This window comes from Haemaphysalis longicornis, unplaced genomic scaffold (assembly GCF_048455015.1).
Source record: "Haemaphysalis longicornis isolate Haplotype H1 unplaced genomic scaffold, Haemaphysalis longicornis Haplotype H1 scaffold_1, whole genome shotgun sequence".
In the NCBI taxonomy this organism is placed as follows: domain Eukaryota; kingdom Metazoa; phylum Arthropoda; class Arachnida; order Ixodida; family Ixodidae; genus Haemaphysalis; species Haemaphysalis longicornis.
Window position 1 is genome coordinate 300,086,761 of NW_027526203.1, and position 24,027 is coordinate 300,110,787.

General features: G+C 47.0%; 1 protein-coding gene across 1 annotated transcript in view; it reads left to right on the plus strand.

Moving 5' to 3' along the window:
- Positions 1-364: 364 nt before the first annotated feature.
- The window catches only part of LOC144159260 (tachykinin-like peptides receptor 86C), a 165,117-nt gene continuing 141,454 nt past the window's right edge, over positions 365-24,027 (plus strand). Inside the window, exon 1 of the mRNA XM_077690641.1 lies at positions 365-771. Coding sequence (XP_077546767.1) covers positions 365-771 — 407 coding nt within the window. The remainder of the gene's footprint in view (positions 772-24,027) is intronic.

Genomic DNA, 24,027 nt, shown 5'->3' on the forward strand with positions numbered 1-24,027 from the left:
AGTAGCAGTAGCGATGGAGTTGCGAGTTGGAGTAGTCAGTAAAAGTGCATCACCAAAACAAAGCAGCTCTGTGTTCGTACGGGGTCAATGAATAATGTCAATGAATAATGTAGGAAGTTAATAGCAAAGCGTACCACGGAACACAGGCAGGCCCCCAAAAAAGTTTTCGCTAATGGTTCTCTTTTTTCAGGCGTGACTTCGCGGGGTCAGTCGTGGCCACCTCGTGCTCCCGAGTCTATTACCTGTTTTATGTGTATATGCTACGCTTTCGCCACTTCAGATGCGGAGCTAAGCATCGGTTTGCCGGATTTTTGCAAGTTGCAGGCCGTGTAAACGAGCCCGTGGCCCAATTCCGCCGTAAACCATGGGGAACGAGTCAGTGCTGGGTTGGCCGGAGGTGCCCGTAGGGACGTCGCCGGAGCCACCCGTGGTGGAGGTGGGCAGCGAGCGCCAGTGGGTGCTGGCGTGGTGGGCCCAGCTGGTGTACGCACTCCTGTTCGGCTCCGTGGTGGCTGTGGCGGCGCTGGGCAACGTGCTGGTCGTGTGGGCGGTGCTGGCGCACCGCAGCATGCGCACCACCACCAACTGCTTTCTTGTCAACCTGTCGCTGGCAGACGCGTCGACGGCCACCTTTAACGCCGTCTTCAACCTGGTGTACATGATGGAGAGCCACTGGGCCTTCGGGCAGCCCTACTGCGTGTTCAGCAACTTCCTGGCCAACCTGACCCTGGCCTCATCCGCCTTCACGATAGCCGCCATGAGCGTCGACAGGTGAGTACTGTGCGCGGCGCCATACGCGACTGCGATCAATCAAATGTGGTCACAATCTCAAGCTACAATTACTGGACATGCGTGCTTTAGCCGGGCCTATACAGTGATAGCGGCGTACAGGCCACTTTCTTCAGACAGGCCAATTTGCTTAGGTAATCCGCACAACCACGGAATGGTCGGGATTGGTGTGCTCTATTGAAGAATTAAAGGTAATGAAAAGCGCCAAATATAATTACAATGTCAACCTTTCGCACAGCGAATTGATAACATGGATTAATACATTCAATGCTAACCGGAGATCTTAGGCACCTTTTCATTCAGTCATTCATGGCGGCGGCTCCGTAGCCCGTTTTGGTGAATGTTCACCCGTTTACCCTAGCCAAGTCACTAGTGTGGCATACAACCTACTCCTCAAGTGACACCAAGGAGTAATAAATAATTCACAGGACACCGCAAGTGACCCAAGAATCTGTTTCGCTCTTTGGACAGCAGAACCATATACATCATATTATCAGGTCATATACTCAAGTCGTTGCTGGTTGACCTCTTCACGTAGATTCATGTTCGGGTATCAAAGCATTGCAACAGCCACAACGTTTCCTGTTGAAACTTTTGTTGGAATCTGCATAGTAGGTTGCCATACATTTTTTTACTCTTGTTGCACGAAAGTTGAAATCCCCTTGAAATGTTTTGCCTCGTATCTGCTTGCTTCGCCGCAAATATCATCGAAAGGCGTCAGCCGTCTGCCGCGTAACACCCTCTCTTCTCTCCCCTCCAACTAATCCCATTGTTCTTCTGCGCTCGCCCTCGTCCCATGACGAATATAAATTGAACTTTGCTGAACTCGATTCAGTTTTCCTGTGTTCGTACTGCTCGAGCACTATCTGTAGGAAACTTTTATTTCCACCGTTCCTGGAACAGCTCGAGAAGACATCGTTTTATTTGTCTCGCCTGATAACGCATTTTTTAATTTTTTAACCGCAGTAACTAGACCCACACCTATTTTAAATTAAAGGAGTGCTGCTACTCTTAATTGTGTATTTCTGCTTTGTTCAAATGTACGTAACATTTTGTTTTGGCTGACCAGTCTTGGCATGTGCGACACGTGCCGCCAGTTTTTGTAGTCTCGAAAGGTTTTGCCTATATAACTTCTTAATGACGCATTTTTTGAACTTTTAGTCGGGCAGCTGAATCCAGTGACATGCAGATGGAGGGACAGGCAGACAGACCAAAAGTTTCTATCACTTGCTGAAAGTGCCTACCTTTTTTTTTTCTTCTCCGCCGTAGCAACACTGTCGGAGAGCCTAACAGCACGCACACTTTTTTCTACACTCCAGTTATCACTGGGTTCGATTCCAGCTGCACATGGGAACTCGCTTCTCGCTGCCGCCGTCGTCGTTACCTATTTCCGGTGATGACAGTTTCCGTAGACGCATGAGGCGCGGTTGAGGAGCACGGCGGCTGCGGACGCCTAGTTCCCAGGAAATCGCAGGGCGAATCTTGTAACGCTATCGTGTTAAAAAAGAGGACTGAATGCGAACTTCAACAGCAACTTCATGAAAACGTTGTATGCAATGTCGACAACCAAGGTTCACAGGAGATAGGAGTGCGGACGTAGTTGCATTCCTGTGCCATCTCTGCGGAAGCAAGGCTGTGAAGAGGCACGCTTTCTGAGCTAAAATAACTAGGAAAATATCAAAGCGGCCGATTTTCGCTCTTTCAGCAAACCTTTTCCACCCCACCTCCATTAACAGCGTCGGCGCAACGTACCGCCTTACCAAAACCCGCGCTTCAAGCCCATGGCCAGCCAATACATGACATGATGCGAAGCGTGGGCCACAGACATAACACACTAAATGCTTCCCTACCTCCCGCTAGCCATTTGGTCTGTTTTCTCTTTAAGCGCATCTTTGTTAGTCCGATGCATGGGCGGCTGGTGAAGCTGAAGTAGAAGCGCTAAAAGTTGGCGTAGACTACAGAGAAGACACACAGGACGAGCGCTGTTACCAATGGCTGGCGAAATGAGGCGTAAGCTTAGTTCCCGTGAAAGTTATTTGCAGAGCGTCCAAGGAAATGAAGCAGAAAACATTCTGGTACCAAGAAATTGCGCGCTTGACCCCAACGTGGGTCTTAGGACACGTACGCGTTCCGGCAGAGTTTGCAAAGACGCATATTGGAGGCGCGTCCAGGAAACGTTTCCAGTCGGGGACACATTCCATATTAATGCAAACCACACAATACCCCGTAAACAGAAGTTGTTTTTGGTGTTCAATTTCGCATTTTGCTGGGGCTGGTCTTGAGAACTACTCTTTTATAAGTACCCTCTGGTCTCCTTTACTGCAAAGCGCTTCGAATACCAGTGTATTATCAATCAATTAAAGTACATTAATGAGGAGTTATTGCGTGCGATATCATTCGAAAACATTGGTATGCGTTGTCCCATTACACATGCTAGGGCATCGTGCTTGGTGGTTAGACTGAAGGCGATGAACGAGTAGCTTTAGCACGCAGCCGTGCGCGTGCAGTCTTTGGAATCAGCGGTGGCATGACTTAATGCCAGCGACACGCTGTCTCGTTCCTGCCTAGCCTAGCAGGCCCTGTAAAAATATATTTGTTGAAACCAGCGACCGACGCCAGCCTAGATTTCCAAAGCCACGCAAGCATGGAAGTTTTCCACTGAGCGATCTTGCAGCGCCGAGCCCATTTCTGAGCGAAATCATACAGCGCGTGCCGTTATTCGTTAATTCATTCCCTTGAAATCAATGACTGGTAAATGGGCTATATTATGTCCAAGCAAACTGATCGTATTTCTGAAAGTGCCAAACAAAACAGCTTTACGTCCCCTTCAACAAAACTGGTTGCATTATGGAAATTTTGAAACCTAGCTAGTGGGGCATGCGAATACTCGTACAAGAATTAACGCCGGGAAACTACAATAAATTTCAAAAGCTACGTTTTCAATGCCATTTCTTTGAAGCGCAACAGCTTTCTAATCTCCTTGGAAATTCTGATTTTAGCGCACGTAAACCGCACAAACTGACATCCGCCTTTACGCGTACACGGCAGCAGTATTGCGAGAAAATAATCTTTAAAAGCAAAATAAATACAATCCAGCGCACCAGTTTTTCCATCAAAAGGTGAAATTTAGGATAATGTTAAAGAGGCTGTGTTTTACTGCAGACGGCGTTGCAAAGCAAGATTTTAGCTTTTGTTCTTGTCCGATGTACTTCCGCAATTCAGCGGCGATTTTTTTTTTTTTGCTTGGGCCTCCGATACCATGCTATATTCAGTTTAGTGGTAACTGAACCTTCGCTCCAAGGGACAGCGAGAAATGGCTAGTAAGGTCTGGTAAAATATCAGCTATACGGAGGAACAGAGGCAACCGCTTTCAGGCTAAGTGCCGCGGGAACATGTATTTACATCTTGCCGTTATCGCTCCGTTTCACTTCGGGTGATTCCCGCAGCAAGCAGGCTGCTATAAGACGCTGAGCTAAAGCAGTCTCTTGCTGCAAACAATGCGCATCAGAGAAACAAAACAAAGCAAGAGAAGACAAAAACAAATCTTACAGGTAGCAAAGTTCTCTACAGGCATCTGTGGCCCACTTTTAGGTGCGGAGTACCTTAGGACCGCACAATGTCCATCCACGTCCGTGCGCATACATTTACAGTCGCAAAAGAAACACACAGGCATCGGCAGGATTCGAGCCTGTGCCTGGTAGGCCAGACAGAGTTAGTGTCAGTCGTCTTACCCACTGGGCTACGACCGTGAGCTAGTACCCGAGAGTCAAACGGCTTACTGCCTCGCCTGTAACGGTGCGGAGTACCTTAGGACCTCCCAATGTCCGTCCGCATCCATCCGTGCGCAAACCACCATCAAGCGAAAATCAAGGGAAATTCAATTTGAGGCGTGAGTTGCAGTTTCATTTAGGGAATAATCAAGGTGCAACTCACGGCTCAAATCGAATGACGGTCAGGGTGCAAATCGGATGTCATTCGGGGCGCAACTTGGATGTCATTTCGAGTCCGCGTACTCCACAACCTCGCCATCATCCACGGAGTGGAGATGCTGCCATTTTTTACATCTAGTTGGTCTATTAGGGTGCAGTAACAGACAAAATACGGCACGGCAGTCAATGAGAGCATTTTTTTTTTCATCAGACACGCTTAAAGATCAGGGCTCTGATCTGTGCTCTTGTTACTTTGAAGTGCGTCACTTTTAGATGTTGGATTTTTAAAGGAGTCCTGTCGCAGTGCGTGCCCCAAGGCGAATTTGCGGGAGGGTGGCGGGGATTTTCATTCGCCCAAACAGGAAAGAAAAATCGTTAGTGTTGATAATGTGATGGGTGAAAGGGCTAGGATCAGGTGCTTCCTCACACTTGATGCCTTGCCAAATTCCGTAGCAATGGGCTGGGCATTTTCGAAGCAGTGGCTGCGTGTTCTCTTAAAATATTTCAGCGAGGGGAACACTTTTTTTGGTGCGCTCCCGGCGTGTCCCAATCGCGTGGCGGTAATTATAAAAGGGCACTGAAATAACACAAACGAACCAGTGATCAATTCAAATACATTGGAAAACTTCAGGGCAAAGAACGGGGTGATCTGCCACGGCCTGACACTATGCCACCATCGATAAGAATACACAAAGGACCGCGGGTTGTATTTCCTCAGCAACACAAATAACGCCAGCTCTCCGCCACCGTTTCACCCGAACAGTGGCTACGCGAATTAAAGCGAAAGTGCAGCAACATTGGCGCCCAATAAGCTTTTCTAGCATTGTGTTTATATATCTAACGCAGAGAGAAAGAATAGAGCGAGCAGAGATTACGTCCGGCAGGGTGGAAAACGTCGACTTCGGTTGATATAAAAACAATGGGAAATCTTTCTTTTTGCGGCTGTCGCCGCTTTTTTCCTCTGAGCGGTGGTGTTGCTCGCTGTGAGCTCGCTCCCAATCATCGTCTTTTTCCAGACATTTAAATAAACAAACACTGGCGTTGCGCTCGGAGTCCGCTACTCCCGGATCTGTCGTGTTTTTTCTACCCGCGAGCCTTCATTTGGCTTCGGGAAAACGACCTTATTTCTAAAAACCAATGGTCACATGCTTTACGTAGCACTCGCTCCGAAATTGAATTTCAGTGTCCTTGAGCTTAGCAATAATGGGAGAAGTGCGATAGAAAATGGCAGCTATTTTTTTCGCCTACTGATCGCAGCACTGTTACGCCAGATGCCAAATCTTGTTTTTCGCCGCTCGCGTGTGTTTGTCTTGACATAGAATTGAACGTACAACGGCTCCGCGTGTTCTAGACCACGCTCAAATATGTCAAGAGAACACGCAGCCACTGCTTCAAAAATAAGGTTCACGATAAAAGTAATATTTTAATGAGAAAATTACCTGGTAGTGGATCCTGGCAGATATTTATGTTGCTAGTGTGGTACGGCTACATTAAAACAACTAAAATATCTCCAACGTTAACAAAAGATTCTATGAAGAATTTATATTTCACCACCATAAGCTTGTATTATAAACGAGTATGCAGATTTGCACTGGATTTTCAATGCTTTATTTTTTTCTTGTGTTTTTGGGTATAAAGCAGGCACCCCTCACAGGGTGCTAAGATTGTAGGTGCAGTACGCACGGGAACTGGTGACATAGCTAACCTCAAGTAACTGCATGAACATCAACGCCCCCCTTCCCACCAACCTTCATCTTTCCCCAAACAAGCTTCTTTGTTTCTCTTCGTAAAAAAGCCGTTCGTTCATTCCGCTTTCAGCTTTTTACTCCTCGACGCTACAAACGACTCACTGATCGATGAATTCTACGGGTTGTTCGGAACCAGCGAAATAGAATAAAGTGTTTTTTTATGGAGCCCAACGCTCAGTTACACTCCGAAAGGGCCAAATAACAGAAGCCAAATATCAAATGGCATACGTAATTATCTAACGGCTAGATGGGACTCCAACTTTGCGATTGAAGTGGCTTGCACAGCGCCGAAGCGGAATTGCTCGCTCTTGTTAGCAGGGGTCAATAGGGCCATTCATATTTCATTTCCGGCACCATTCAGTACCTCGTATGATATTCCTTTTTGTTGTGTGTTCACGGCACCGCGGTCCTAATGTGTCTGGCTATGTGTTCAGAGCACAAAGCTTAACTACGCTGACATTAGAGCAAGGCGTTTATCTTTCAGGAACATGGCCGAACAAAAGCGTTGGTTTGCTGAGCTCGTTCTCGCTACGCGGTGGCCTGTAATACAAACTTCTCCACTATCTGCTTATGTTGTACGTGCGCTTTAATTCCTGTGTTTGCTGATCACGCCTTGTTAATATGAGCGCTTTTCAAGAAATAAAACAGCACTTCCGATCCTTTTCCACCTGTCCGATCAAAGCACGGAAGTAATAGCAGCACTGAGTACACTACAAGAGTTCCTTTGGCGGAACAGGGATAAGCGCGGTAGCCATAGTACCGTATTAAATTATGCAAATACAAAAATAAACTACGGAAAACAAGAGGAGCTTACGACCAGTTGCACAGCTTTGTTTAGTAGAAACAAGGGGCTTTCATGGTGTATATTGATTCTCTGATTCTCCCACAAATATGTTAGCAAGCTCTGGCCTCCAAACACTTGCGATTAGAGCAAAACAAGCGCGCCTTAAATTTCTTTTTCAGCTACTTCACAACCATTATAAAATTGACCAATCATTGTATATTCGTCCATCAGACTCCCGCGTTACCAGGCACAAACATTCACACACACTGAAAGAGTACTCTTACCGCAATGACACGTTCAAGCACTCCTTTTTTCCACTTGCAATAAGGGAATGGAACTGTTTAGATCCCTCCTTAACTAATGCGAAATCGGTATCTGACTTTGCACCAAAATTAGAAAATATGTTCTGTTAATGCGGCAACACTCGCATCCCCAGCGGCATTGCGCCACCAGTGAAAGCGTATTAGTGGAGTATATAAGTGTTAACTGGGGTGTTTGCAAGTTTGCTATTATTTGCCTGTGTACCACTGGATTTCATGCACAATTTCTCTTCTTTTTGGTGTTGGTTTCTTTGTCTTAAGTTAAAAAGCGTGACTTGATTATGCTTTTTCTTATGAGTGTGTTCATGTTGTAAGCTTTCAAGTGTGTTGTTCAAGAATTTCAGCTCCGTATTCTTCCTATCTAATTAAAAGTAAACAAATTTGTATATTTTTCGCTCTTATACTTTGTATGACTGTCATTTCACTACATTCCTGTTTCTGTTTTCTGCGCTGCTATTTATTTATGTACCACCTGCATGTACCATCTGTATGCCCACCTGCTATGGTCTCGGAATGAGACCGGCAGTATTGGAAATAAATAAATAAATAAATAAATATATATATATATATCTATATATATATATAGTATAAGTAACGAGTCGGATACACACCAAGAACAATAACAAACAATGTTTACTTACGTAGCGGCAACGGGACTTGCCTTCATCAGAGTAAAGTTACATAATATTGCTGTCGCAAACATTTCGAACACATTTCTTATATAGGTTTGCATAAAACTGTGAGAAGGAGCGGAAAATGTTTCGGAAATGGAGAGTGGGCATACAGTCAGGCTACGCCTATGTTACAACAACAACAAACAAACAAACAAACAAACAAAAAAAGAGGGGGGGTGAGCGAGAGAGAGAAAAAGGGGTCGTGTTAACAATGCAGCGTTCAAGGTTGCACCATGACGGGTCAACGTATGCCGCGCGGGCTGCAAGTTCAGACAATGGGGAAACTGGACAACCATGGTTTGAAAAGGAAGGGAAGAGTATACAGTAAGGTATTCAGTGGCTGGGGAGACTGGTTCGGGCGGAAGCGAAGATGGGTGTGCCCCGCGCGGATCAAGAGAATAGATAGGGGGCACAAAAGAGCATTTCCCAGAAGCTAGCAACTGAACAGGAAATAGGTAGGGTCACAAAAAGCTAAACATGAATACATCACAAAGAGTTAAACATTCTTAAGTGGTGGTGGGAACGAGGCCTCCTTCCCCAGGACAAATGGCATTGTTGAGCCGCATTAGGCTAATAAAGCTGCTGTATTAGGAGAGTTTCTGCGAATTCTGATGGGAAACTCGAGGGTAGGAATAATGAACATAGTTATAAAAATTATGAAGCCGCTAATTTTAATCAAGGGATAAGCACGTTAGTTTTCCGTAACTTAAATTAATTCCAAGTGTGGCTGATCCAAACTTATAAATGAGATAAGATTCCCGAACCTCGCGGTCGTGGTGCGTTTTGAAGGCGGATTCTAAAATCGTTGCTTTAAGATGTTCAAATGCATGCCCGGGACTGTTCACATGTCTTGACAGGGGCAAATAAGGGCAGCTTTTTGCATGAGAGCGGTGATTATTGAACCGTATTCGGAAGGGCGTTTCAGTTTGGCCGATATATTGTTGCCTACAAACAGTGCACTCTAGAAGATATACGACATTAGCGGAGTCACAGTTAAAGTTACCTTTTATATTTACGTAGTAGTCTGAAGCCGTGCTGGTGGCGCGCTGTGTAGTGGTCATGTGTGGGCATACTTTACATCGGGGTTTATTGCAGGGCATGCAGCCAGTAGTTGCCGGTCGGTTGATACGAGAGTTAGTAAGAGAGTCACCTAAATTCTTATTACGGCGGTAGACAACGCGTGGTGGTTCGGGGAATATGCTTTTTAAGCGGTCACTTTGCATTAGGATATTGTGATGTTTTTTTAGCACGGTTGACACTCTTGGAGCGGAGGATGAGTGGGTTAAAACTAAGTTAGTTTGCGGGTTCCCGTTCGGGCCTTTTTTCTTACAGATTTTGTTACGGTCTAATTGGTTGGCTCGCACAATAGCGTCGTCGATAACGTTTTCCGGGTATTTTTTATTCAGGAGGGCGGTCTTGAGTTCTCGACAGTCTGAGTCAAAGTCGGCTTGGTTTGAGCAAATTCTCCTAAATCGGTGGGCTTGGCTGTAAGGTATTGCTGTCTTGCAGTGTCTGACATGGCTACTTCGGAAGTGCAAATACTGCCGCGTGTCTGTCGGTTTTCTATGCAGTTTAGTTTGAAGCCGACCTTGGAAGGTAGTAACGGTGACGTCCAGGAAGTTTACACTGTGTTCCGAATAGGAATGAGCAAGGAAAATACTAGGATGGGCTAGGTTAAATGCCTCAATGAAGGTGAGGAGCTCTGCCTCACCGTGTTGCCAGATCATGAATATGTCATCAATATACCTTTTATAGTACATTGGCTTTAAATTTTGGGTGTGAAGAAAGTTTGATTCGAGATGAGCCATAAAGATATTAGCGTAGTTAGGTCCGATTCGAGTTCCCATTGACGTTCCGCTGACTTGCACGTAATGAGTTAAGTTCAAGAATAAGCCTAAGGAATGTTTGGAGAGCAGAAGAATCGATAGGTTTGTCGCACGATGACTGCTCATACGCAAGGGATACAGCGGCGATGCCATCTTCATGGGGGATGTTAGTATACAGTGACGCAACATCAAGGGTGACTAGAAGGCAGTTATCAGGAATTTCAATTTTTGAGATGTCTGAGAGAAACTCATTGGTATCCTTAATGAAGGAGGGAAAGCTGGGCGGAATGTCGCAAATGAGATTATCCACATAGCGCGAGAGGTTTTCGGTAACAGTGCCAATGCCAGAAACAATGGGGCGCCCTGGGTTGTTCACCTTGTGAATCTTTGGGAGAAGATAGAATTTACCGGCTACTGGGCTTAAGGGGATCAGGGAACGAGCCGTGGTTTCATTTATTGTTTTATTTTTAACAAGCTAAGCAAGTTTATCTTTGACAATTTGCTTATAATCTTGAGTGGGATCATTGGGTAGTGCTTTATAGAACGTCGATACTGATAGTTGCTTATTGGCCTCGTTAACATAGTCGGTTTTGTCAAGGATTACGATTGCGCCTCCCTTGTCGGCAGGTTTAATAATTATGTCGGGACAGCTTGCGAGTTCCTCTAGGGCTTTCTTTTCGTTGGTAGTCATGTTGTGGTGGAAAGAAATTTGTGTTTGGTATGCTTTTCGCACATCGCGTTGGAAAGCTTTGATGTACATGTCGAGGCAACTATCACGCTGTGTGGGAGGGGTCCAGTGCTTATAGCTAGGTAGGGTTCTGCGGGCTTCTTCCGTCGCGGGGTGATCGTAGAAGTATTCTCGTAGCCTCATGTTTCTGGCGAAGTTATCTAAGTCCTTAAAAAGTTGAAATTCATCAAAACCACCAGTAGCCGAGCAAAAGCTTAGGCCCTTTGACAGGACGGTCATCTGAGCAGGGGAGAGGGTTATACTTGAAAGGTTCATTACATTCCCGGTAAGGTTTTCTTTTGTGACGGCAGGCGAGGGAAAAATATTAGTACAGGGGTTTAACTGAACTGTTTGGGGTGCAGTAGTCGAAGCATTTATTACAGTCGTGGTGACATTATCGGCCGTATTGTCAGAGTTGGGGCAGTTACTAGTGCCGGAGCTTGTTAGCTTCTTACGCATGTGGCCAGTGTTAGAAATCTTATCTCGGTTAAACTTTCGGTCTTTTGTTCGGGATATGGCGGAGGCCGTCTTAGATTCGTAGTTGCTTAAAAGGTTCAACTCTCTTTTGCCTAGTTCCTGACTAAGTAGTTCCTCTTTCTTTCGGAGAGAATGGGCCGTAGTTTCGTAGTGATTGAGGATTATTTCAGTTAATTGTAAAGATGCTTTATCGAGTACCTGTTTCCTCTTATTCATGTTGGATGGGGGGAGTTAGAATAAAACCTGCTACTACCGAATCGGACCTAACTACGCTAATATCTTTATGGCTCACCTCGAATCAAACTTTCTTCACACCCAAAATTTAAAGCCAATGTACTATAAAAGGTATATTGATGACATATTCATGATCTGGCAACACGGTGAGGCGGAGCTCCTCACCTTCATTGAGGCATTTAACCTAGCCCATCCTAGTATTTCCCTTGCTCATTACTATTCGGAACACAGTGTAAACTTTCTGGACGTCACCGTTACTACCTTCCAAGGTCGGCTTCAAACTAAACTGTATAGAAAACCGACAGACACGCGGCAGTATTTGCACTTCCGAAGTAGCCATGTCAGACACTGCAAGATAGCAATACCTTACAGCCAAGCCCACCGATTTAGGAGAATTTGCTCAAACCAAGCCGACTTTGACTCAAACTGTCGAGAACTCAAGACCGTCCTCCTGAATAAAAAATACCCGGAAAAAGTTATCGACGACGCTATTGTGCGAGCCAACCAATTAGACCGTAACTAAATCTGTAAGAAAAAAGCCCCGAACGGGAACCCGCAAACTAACTTAGTTTTAACCCACTCATCCTCCGCTCCAAGAGTGTCAACCGTGCTAAAAAAACATCACAATATCCTAATGCAAAGTGACCGCTTAAAAGGCATATTCCCCGAACCACCACGCGTTGTCTACCGGCGTAATAAGAATTTAGGTGACTCTCTTACTAACTCTCGTATCAACCGACCGGCAACTACTGGCTGCATGCCCTGCAATAAACCCCGATGTAAAGTATGCCCACACATGACCACTACACAGCGCGCCGCCAGCACGGCTTCAGACTACTACGTAAATATAAAAGGTAACTTTAACTGTGACTCCGCTAATGTCGTATATCTTCTAGAGTGCACTGTTTGTAGGCAACAATATATCGGCCAAACTGAAACGCCCTTCCGAATACGGTTCAATAATCACCGCACTCATGCAAAAAGCTGCCCTTATTTGCCCCTGTCAAGACATGTGAACAGTCCCGGGCATGCATTTGAACATCTTAAAGCAACGATTTTAGAATCCGCCTTCAAAACGCACCACGACCGCGAGGTTCGGGAATCTTATCTCATTTATAGGTTTGGATCAGCCACACTTGGAATTAATGAAAGTTACGGAAAACTAACGTGCTTATCCCTTGATTAAAATTAGCGGCTTCATAATTTTTATAACTATGTTCATTATTCCTACCCTCGAGTTTCCCATCAGAATTCGCAGAAACTCTCCTAATACAGCAGCTTTATTAGCCTAATGCGGCTCAACAATGCCATTTGTCCTGGGGAAGGAGGCCTCGTTCCCACCACAACTTAAGAATGTTTAACTCTTTGTGATCTATTCATGTTTAACCTTTTGTGACCCTACCTATTTTCTGTTCAGTTGCTAGCTTCTGGGAAATGCTCTTTTGTGCCCCCTATCTATTCTCTTGATCCGCGGGGGGCACACCCATCTTCGCTTCCGCCCGAACCAGTCTCCCCAGCCACTGAATACCTTACTGTATACTCTTCCCTTTCTTTTCAAACCATGGTTGTCCAGTTTCCCCATTATCTGAACTTGCAGCCCGCGCGGCATACGTTGACCCGTCATGGTGCAACCTTGAACGCTGCATTGTTAACAGTGCACGACCCCTTTTTCTCTCTCTCGCTCACCCCCCCTCTTTTTTTGTTTGTTTGTTTGTTTGTTTGTTGTTGTTGTAACATAGGCGTAGCCTGACTGTATGCCCGCTCTCCATTTCCGAAACATTTTCCGCTCCTTCTCACAGTTTTATGCAAACCTATATAAGAAATGTGTTCGAAATGTTTGCGACAGCAAAATCATGTAACTTTACTCTGATGAAGGCAAGTCCCGTTGCCGCTACGTAAGTAAACATTGTTTGTTATTGTTCTTGGTGTGTATCCGACTCGTTACTTATACTATTTCTGCGCGCTTTGTGAGTTTATCTCTCTCTAGATTTATATATATATATATATATATATATATATATATATATATATATATATATATATATATATATATATATATATATATATATATATATATATATATATATATATATATATATATATATATATATATATATATATATAAAGGAAATGAGGGGCTCGTTGAGGAAATACAGAAAGATAGGTCAGCAGTCTACGACGCCAAAGGAGGCATAGGGGTGTGGTTAGGCTCTTTTCTTTTTTACTACGGTTAATGAAGTGAACATTTTTTTTAATATACAGAAGAAAGAAAGAAAAACACGCGCCCAGAGTGGGGACCGAACCCACGCCTTTCGATTACATGTCGAATACCTTACCAATGCCGAATTGGTAAGGTATTCGACATGTAATCGAAAGGCGTGGGTTCGGTCCCCACTCTGGGCGCGTGTTTTTCTTTCTTTCTTCTGTATATTAAAAAAAAATGTTCACTTCATTAACCGTAGTAAAAAAGAAAAGAGCCTAACCACACCCCTATGCCTCCTTTGGCGTCGTAGACTGCTGACCTATCTTTCTGTATATATATATATATATATATATATATACAGTTGAATACGGATATATCGAATTATTGTCTATATCGAACAGTGCAAACATCCCCTTGAAAATCCCATGCAAAAGTATAGGACTGTTGTGCGCGTGTATCGAACTCCTGATCACGGGCAAATTCGATATATCGAATTCCGCGCCGAAGGTGCCCCTGAAAGTTTGCTTCCTCTGATGGGGTGGAGTTGGTGATAATGTTGACTCATCGCAGGAGCTGCCTGGCTTGGTGAGGCAGAGGCGGCGACCGCGGAATTATGTCGCTTCGATGGCCTTCAACAACTGTTTTCACGCTAGCACGAGGGGCAGCTCCATGATAGCTAAAACGCGGATAGTGGTTGGGGCGAAAGGACATAAAGGAACAACAGAAATTCACCGGAGGCACTCTTTTTCTTTGATTGAGCTGTTTGGTGGCTCGTGCAGGGGGACCGATGCGGCGTTGTATGTTTGTTTTGTCCAAGGCATTCATTTCGGAGCAACGAAGGCGGGAATTCGTCGGGCGCAGGCTACTGAAATGATGTTGGTTGAAAAGGCGTTCGGAATTCCTCGCAGTAGTTTTGAGGGCGATGCACGCATCAACGTTGACGTAAAGGCGAATGCAGCACAACCCGCCCCGGCTATTCAGGAGCGTGTCGGGTGCAAAGCGACTTCGTTGCACGCCTCCAGATGGGGGAGGTGTTCGGTTCGGATACTGAAGATAACGGCACTCAGTGCCTGACAACGTTCCCGACCGCCTACTGCAGCCGAGGTTCCGTCAGCGTTATTCGCCTCTGTTGTGGCGCAGTGTACAGCGTTGATTTTATCATTTGTGCGTGTTTGTAATCTTGAAGACAATTTGGCAACCTTTATGACGCAGAAGAAAAAACAAGCGAACCTCAAAGACATTTCAGTGATAAATAAAGTGCGGTGGTCATCATGCTGCGGTTCGGAGTTTCCGTGATTTGAGGGTTAAAACTGTAAACTACCGTTTTCCACGACTTCAGAAAACTCTCAGTGGTGTGCGGATTTGTCAGATAATCTTCAGAGAGGCGTATTTTATATATCGAATTATCGATATATCGAATTTTTTCCCGTTCCCTTGGAGTTCGATATATCCGTGTTCGACTGTATATATATATATATATATATATATATATATATATATATATATATATATATATATATATATATATATATATATATATATATATATATATATATATATATATATATATATATATATATATATATATATATATATATATATATATATATATATATATATATATACAGTAATACCTCGTTAACTCGAAGTCGTAAAAACCAGGGAAAATTTCGAGATAAACGGATTTTCGAGATAAGCAAAGTTGCGCTAATCGCCGGGAAAAATGAGCGCTCTTCAGAAAAATCACTACTACTTACCGGCTCTTCAGCGGCAGTTTCTAATCTTTCCTCTCGTGCAGGTTTAAAAGAGAAAAAAAATAACATACAAGAGACTTTAACCGGCTGGGTTTTGCCGCACTGCCATTTTATTTAGCAGAGAAAAACTGCCTAATGCTCGTCTGCTTTGCGGTCGTACTCGGGCCTAGGAAGGCGTCCTCCAGCTGCTTGACGCATCGCATCAGTACCGTACCGCGTGGTTTGCGCAGATGAACGGAAATCACACCTCAGGGAAAATCATGTGCACTGCACAAAGCGAACGAGACAAACTACGCCAAGCGTGGGCAGAGGACCTCCCTGCTCAGCGCATGTGTCATATGACGTGCCACAGGGTTGCTTGACAAGGTTGATATGTCGCTGGGCTGAGACTTCGCGCACTTCGCGTTCGCGGAAAGCATCGACGTATGGCAGGCGCGGCTAAATAAGAAAAAAAATCGACGGACTTCAGGCGTGGCAGCATCGCGCGAATCTTGTGAAATGGTCCGGCGGCGGAATTTTCGTTCCACTCCCAGTCAAGATTTCGAGTTATCCGCAATCCGACCCAAAAATACTTCGAGGTAAAGGAAAAAATATACATGGGACGTATAGGAAAATGTTCGGTGCCGCGAAAAATTTCGACTTAGCCGATTTTTCGAGATATGCGAGTTCGAGTTAACTAAGTATTACTGTATATATTGTGAGCAGTTAGTCGTGCGCCAGCCCTTTGGGACATGACCGCTACCACAGTTACCTAGGGGCCACTATCCCATACCTCATCTTCCTCTGATAGTCATCCTCATCATCATCTTCCACCTCGGGGCTCGTGTCCGCCTCTTCGCCGCCAGCTGAGTGTGTGTTCCGCGAGAGCTGCTACGCCTAATAAACGTCCTGTACCGGCTGTCCTTCAAGGCCCTTACAATATATATATATATATATATATATATATATATATATATATATATATATATATATATATATATATATATATATATATATATATATATATATATATATATATATATATATATATATAGACAGAAAATAAGGGTTGGCAGTCAAGAAAACGTCAGAAAGCAAAGGGGAGGCTGTGGTGGGTCATAGAAAGAGATTTAGAATTTTTTGAGTCGAAAAGAAAGTGGTGAAAAAATGCCCGCCGGGTGGGATCCGAACCCACGACCTCCAGAATACCGGTCTGGTGCGATAACCACTACGCTACCGGCGGGGCTGTTTCCCCAGCACTTTCTCGGGTATTTATGTTAAGGTATTTTTGTTTCCTGCACTTGGGGGTGGTAGCCAGCGCCACTCGGACTACTCGGGGTGAAGGGGACCTTCTTTTTAACCCCCGGGCCGTGACTCGAGCGTCTACGACATGTCGAGAGTGGTCGACCAGCGTTGAACCCTCTTAAGCTCCCTTTGGCACCAAGACTGCCAGAACAGAGGCCCTCGCTAAGCATGTAGCGAATCAGAAAATGGGAAATGAGGGGCTCCGTGAAATAAGACAGAAAACAATGGACGTGCCATTCTCAATGACTGAACTGCTGGCTTCACTGGCCTCCATCAAAAAATCCACGTGCCTAGGGTGCGGATGGAGTCACTTATACAACCGCGGCGTAACCCAGAGGCTTCGAAAGCCAAGCGTTTTATATTGTCATAAGTGTTCGAAACTAGTGAACCGCTGGCCCTTAGCAGTTGCTTAGCTCGGCTATGCCAGGATATACGTAGCGTGAGCTAAGGTTCAGCTGGTTATTCATAGCTTTCCTGGTTGTCTACGATTAGCTGATTATCATGCTTACTGCTGCTTATCATCCAATCCAAATCCCATCCAAATCCAATCCAAATCCAATCCAAATCCAATCCAAACCCAATCCAAATTCAATTCAAATCCAATCCAATCCTATCCAATACCAATTCTATCCAATCCAAGCCAATTCAATCCAATCCAATCCAATCCTCGCGCTTGCGCAAAATGTGGCAGTGCAACGCCGGCACGTGCGGGGAGAAAAGCACAAAGAGAACAGAACTCCCGCTGGCGCAGTTTAGGCGGGGGGCGCGCGAGCACTTCGAAGGCGGGAAATTTGATTTGCATGGGGTGGTTGTGTAAGCGGATAACGGCGGTACAGCCCATTATGGCGAATCACTGCTCTACACTTCCGACAGCTTTCACATTGAGTGGAACGGCTTTAATTTTTCCGAAGCCTCGCGCTGGAACGTAACGCGTAGTAAAAGAGAAGTGCTTAATGGACCACGCCGGTTCAAAATAAACCGTGATTTAATGACTTGTGTAACGCTCTCTGTACGCTTCATCAATCGTCAAGCATTAAGCAGAAGATGTATTAGAGGGGTTATAATTTGTGTTATACTCAATACCCACTGCCTCTCGAAGCTAGGACTGATCGGGTCCAACTCAACTGCACCCCTTTAACTCCATAACACTCAGCACAAACACGACTGATCTACACGTTGCGAACGCCCTCTCTAGGAAAATAACCATGGCGCCGACACCTGTGCTACCATCATCTTCGCCAGCGAGTGAGGATTCCCCAGAGTTGTCTGCTCCAATGGACGTGCCATTCTCAATGACTGAACTGCTGGCTTCACTGGCCTCCATCAAAAAAATCCACGTGCCCAGGTCCGGATGGAGTCACTTATACAACCCTATCCCATTTAGGCGAAAAGAGGAAAAAGCGCCTCCTAAACATTTTTAATCGCTCGTGGGAGACTGGCCGTTAAGAGCCAAAATCGAAACACGGTCGCATTGCGCCAATTCTCAAGCCAGGGAAAATTCCAACTGCCATCGAGTCCTACCGTCCCATAGCCCTCCTGAGCTGTGTAGGCAAGCTGATGGAGAAGATGGTGCTTTATCGCTTGGACTGGGATCTGACACTCAAATATGTATACCCACCACAGATGTCTGGTTTCCGCAAAGGTCGCAGCAGCATTGATAATGCCGTCGCACTTGCAACCAGCATCAAACAAGCCAAGCAGAGGCGAAACATCATCATTGCGGTGGTCCCGGACATCAAATCAGCCTATGACTGCGTAGCGCATGAAGCTATTCGCTCTGCAATGAAATAAATCTTCAGGTTTCAGAGGCAGGATGTATGCATGGTTATCAGACTACCTTTCCGATTGGTACGCCTACTTGTCAACAGACAGCGGCGACTCAGCACTATACAGAGTGACGGAGGTGTTTCTCAGGGCGGGGTGACAAGCCCCACGCTGTTCAACATCTCCATTATAGGCCTGGAGAAATGCTTGCCGCAGTCGGTCGAAATATCCCTGTACGCGGACGATATCTGCATACGGAGCTCTGGCTGTAACAGGCCTGTGCTACGGTCGCGACTGCAGCGAGCAATCGACTCCATTGCAGCGTTCTTGCAAGCACGAGGATTGGAAATCTCGGCAAGCTAATGTGCTGTGTAGGCTTTTGCGAAGCGGGACCTCACGCACTACGGGCTCACTGTTGGAGGCACTGTCATCCCATACGTTTCCAACCATAGGTTTCCGGGGGTGACATTCGACAGGTCGCTCACCTGGTCACCTCCTGTCCGCCATCTCAAGGAGAAGCTCTCATCAATCACCCGCATATTCCGTATGCTCTCCAGTAACTCCGTCGGCTGCTCTGTTACCTCTCTCCTTCGGCTGTACGAAGCGCTCTGCGTTGGCTTCATGCGCTACAGCATCCCCGTATTGGTCCCTCTTTCTAAAGGAACGCTCAAGGCTCTAGAGTCCATACAAGCGCAGATCTTGAGGACCTGCATTGGTGTCCCGAGAACTACCTCGACTGTGGGAACACTGATGGAGTGCCGACGCCTGTCAACCTTGGCTCTCGGCACGCAGGAGCTTCTTCGCGTGCGACTGCGGATTGTGACAAGGCAATGGATCACACTTTAGCGCCAAGTTCATTCCCTGAAATACGTGACTTCCTGCCGCATCATTACCAGCCGCCAGCTCTTCCTCTGCATCCGCCATGGATGTTCCCAGCCATGAAAATAGTGACCACAGTGCCCGGAATTTCAAGCAACGAACATATTGACACGGTCGTAGGGGATGAGATGGGCTTTATTAAAGATGAGGCGGCCGGTGCGCAAGGAATTCGTAGGGGGGAGCGGTCAGCACAGAGCGAGATGCGCGCAGCACCAGCGTCTTCTCCCTCTTTTCCACTCGCAGCCGGTCAGTTCGTTTTCGTTGTCTTCTCTCCAAGTTTCGTTTCTTCCCTTTCCATCGTAACATTTTCCCCCGGGCAGACGAAGCTCGCCGAGCGAGTTAAGGGGTGCGAGAGTGACAGCGTTTCAGGCGAGCTACATGCACGACCTGCGTCCTGCTCGAGCGGCGACCATTAGACGTGACTTTGGCGACGACATAGTTGACATCGTTGAAGCGGGAGAGCACCACGAACGGTCCGGAGTAAATGGAGAGGAATTTTTGGTGTAGTCCTTTCTTGCGCACCGGAGTCCATAACCAAACTTGTTCGCCCGGAGTGAAAGCGACGGGAGGATTTCGGTCATCGTAGCGAGCCTTGGTACGAGCTCGCGAGCTCAGAGTACGAATACGGGAGAGGCGGCGCGTTTCATCAGCACGGAACAAAGTTTGGGCGAGTGAAAGGTGGTGATGGGGTGAGAAGGGCAAGATGCTGTCCAGAAATATACGTGGAGCACGGACATACAGTAGGAAAAATGGAGCATAGCCAGTAATTTTGTGTTTGGCGGTATTGTAGGCGCACGTAACGAATGGTAGCACAGTGTCCCAATTCTTCTGGTCGGACATAACATACATTGATAGCATATTGGTCAGCGTGCGGTTTGTGCGCTCCGTCAGACCATAAGTTTGCGGATGGTATGGGGTGCTGTGGCGAGAGACAGAGCCACAAAGTCTCAATAGTTCTTCTACAACGTCTGCCGTAAACTGTCGCAAGCGGTCACTGATGATAACGCGCGGAGCGCCATGACGAAGGATAACAGAATGCAAAAGGAAGGCTGAGACGTCCTCAGCTGTAGCTGCAATGAGAGAGGCCGTCTCGACGTATGGTGTCAAGTAATCGACGCACACGATAATCCACCGGTGACCTGTCGAAGACTTCGGTAGAGGTCCAAGAAGATCTATTCCCACTTTTTCGAATGGTGACGTAGGTGGAGTCACGGGATGCAGAGGTCCCGGCGAAGGGCTCCCAGGGCGTTTATGACGCTGGCATTGCGGGCAGCCGGCAACGTATTGCTTCGTAAGTCGCCGCATTCCTGGCCAGTAAAAATTTTGTTTGAGCCGATGTAGTGTGCGCACAAAGCCAAGGGGACCCGCGGTGGGGTCGTCGTGCGTAGCATGCAAAATGGCGGCGCGAAGGCTAGCTGGAATAACCAAAAGGAAGCGGGCACCATCCACCGAATAGTTCCTCTTGAAAAACAAACCGTCGCGCATGACAAACGGGCACGATGGCTGCGCTCGCTGCGCTGCATCAAACATGGTTTTTAAAGAAGTATCCTTCAGTTGGTCGTCCTTCAAGTTGGAGGCGGTAGGAACTGCAGTAGACAGAGATGCCAGACAGTCATCAAAGTGATCGTCGTCACACGGAGGAACCGGGACAGGAAGGCGTGACAAGCAGTCCGCGTCAATGTGTCGGCGTCCGCTCTTGTACGACACAGAAAAATCGTACTCTTGTAAGCGCAATGCCCAGCGAGCGAGCCTACCGGATGGGTCCCGCAGACCAACAAGTCAGCATAGTGAGTGGTGGTACGTGATGATAGAGAAGTGACGCCCATACAGGTATAGACGAAACTTTTGAACGGGGAAGATCACAGCTAGACACTCAAATTCAGTAACGGTGTAGTTACGTTCGGCTTTCGTTAACGTTCGGCTGGCATAAGCGATGACGTGCTGCGCGCCGCTATTGAGCTGGACGAGTACAGCACCAACGCCGACTCCGCTGGCGTCGGTGTGAAGTTCGGTAGGGGCAGCTGGGTTGAAGTGGCGGAGAACTGGGCTTGAAGTACGTAAAAACTTTAGTTGCTGAAAGGCGGCTTCACATTCTGGCGTCCAGACAAAAGGGGTGTCTTTCTGTAGCAGGCAATTCAGGGGGTGAGAAAGTTGGGCGAAATCCTTAATAAAACGTCGAAAATAGGAGCAAAGGCCCAAAAAACGTCTGAGGTCTTTTAACGAACGTGGTGTGACGAAGCCTTGAACTGCTGAGATCTTTTGCGGGTCGGGCCGAATACCGTCCTTGTCGACGAGAAACCCCAGCGCGATTGCTTGACGTTCTGCGAAATGACACTTCTTTGAATTCAGAACCAACCCTGCTTTTTGAATCCTGCTTTTTGAATCCTTTCCTGCTCGCTAAACGTCGTGCCATAGATTATTATGTCGTCCAAATAGCACATACATATCTCCCATTTAAGGCCGCGCAAAATTGTGTACATAAACCTTTCAAACGTCGCAGGCGCATTGCATAGCCCAAAAGTCATGACGTTGAATTCGAATAGGCCGTCTGGTGTCACGAAGGCTGTTTTTTCCTTGTCGGATGGGTGTACCGGAATTTGTCAATACCCTGACCTGAGATCTAGAGAGGAGATGAAGCGGAATGAAGGCAGTCGATAGCGTCATCGATGCGCGGTAGGGGATATGTATACGTCCTTTTTGGTGACAGCATTGAGACGACGATAGTCGACACAAAATCGCCATGAGTTATCTTTTTTCTTGACCAAGATCACGGGTGCGGCCCAGGGGCTTGAGGACTCGCGGATCACCCCTTTGTTTAGCATCTCTTGCGCCTGGTCATTAATTATTTTCCGTTCGGAAGGCGACACTCGATATGGCTTCTGGCGTATAGGGGTCGCATCGCCGGTGTTGATTCCATGCTGGAGCCGGGAGGCAGGAACGGGGAAGGAATGATCTCCCTGGGGAAAGTCGAAAGTCGACACATAAGGAGTGAGCGTTTTCAGTAGTTCGCACTGTTCGACGGACGAAAGGGAGTTGTTGATCCTGCGCTTAAAGGCGGCGGTATAGTCAGGTTTTTCTGTCGTCGTATGGTCGGGGTTGTGATTCACCGCTTGAATGGCGGCGTTGACTTGTTCGTTGAAGCTGGCAATCTAGAATCCACAAAGAAGGACTACTGGCTCACTGAATGCATTTACCGTCCGCACATGACTACGTCCGTCTGTGGCCTCGACCAGAGCTCGGGGTACCAAAATATTTTTCTTGACCATGTTGTTCGCATCGCCTTCAATTAAAATAGTGCAGCTTTTCGAACGAAGACGAGCAGAGTTCACCGGAACACACGAAGCTGCCATAGCGGGTAACAGGGTATTTTCAATAACTGAAAGCACACCTGCGCTGGTCTCGCTGGGATCATCAATTGGTGTGGGCAGAATTTCACCCCGGAAAGAAATTTCGCCAGTACCACAGTCGAGCGTAGCTCCGCTGTCGCGTAGGAAATCTATACCCAAAATAACGTAATGGGTAGCTTGCGCCAGCACAATAAACTCCGCCCGGAATGCCTCTTCACCAAGCGTAACTGTCGCGGAACAAACGCCGACAGCGCGCAGATGCTCGCCCCCGACACCGCGGAAATGAACGTTTCCATTTCCACACGCAAACATAGCTTCGTGCCCAAGACGATTCTTGAAAGAAAGACTCATAACCGAAACTGCGGCACCAGTGTCCACTAAGGCTAACGTTTCTACACCATTCACACTAACGATCACTTTATTTTTTGACATCATCACAGGTGGGGAAATTGGTGAAAGCGACCGTCTCGCGACCTCACCCCCGTGGGTCGCAGAACCTAGTTTCCCAGCGTCGGCGATCCTCGCCTTCCGCGCGGTGAGGGTGATCGGGCTTGGTGCGTACGTGGAGGAGAGAAGCTGCGGTCGGAGGCGGGCGAGTCGTGGCGCATGTTGCTCGACTGGCTGGACCGGTAGAAAGTGGAAGTCGGTATAGTCGTTTGGTAAGGCGGGTTGTTGCGCATTGCCGTAGGTGGTCTCGCGAAGTGTTCTTGAGGCTGCCGTAGGCGATAGGGACAAAATCGGGATATGTGACCGGGGAGGTCGCAGTTATAACAAACAGGAGGCGGTCGGGGCGCAACGTATCCTTGGAGGGGTCGTCTCTGGTCATCGGGTGGTCGGCGCGGAGGGTCACTATTGGACGATGCAAACCTCCGAAACGGGGACCGATTAGCCCGGGCTCCAGAGCGTTCATCCCGAAAACTGATTGGCCGACACCTCGAACTGTCCTCCCATCAGGGCATCGGAGGCTCTTCTGGTGACTCTTGCAATGCACACTGATGGTAGACGGGGCGGACTGGAGCGGGACAATGATGGCAGGGCGAGTCGCGGCAGACGCTTTGCTGGCCAAGCTCTTCTCTGGTAATTCTGCGAACCAGTGACGCGATATCTTCGGAAGGGTTCGAATTGAAGTCCACACTCGCTACGGTAGTGACGTTTGCTAGACGACCGAACCTGGGAGCAATTCGCCGCATTTTCAGTGCCTCAAGCGCCCTGCAGTGGCGAATCACGTCCTGTGCAGACGGAAGGTCTTCCTTCGTTATTAAAAAGTTGTACGCGTCCTTAGCAATTC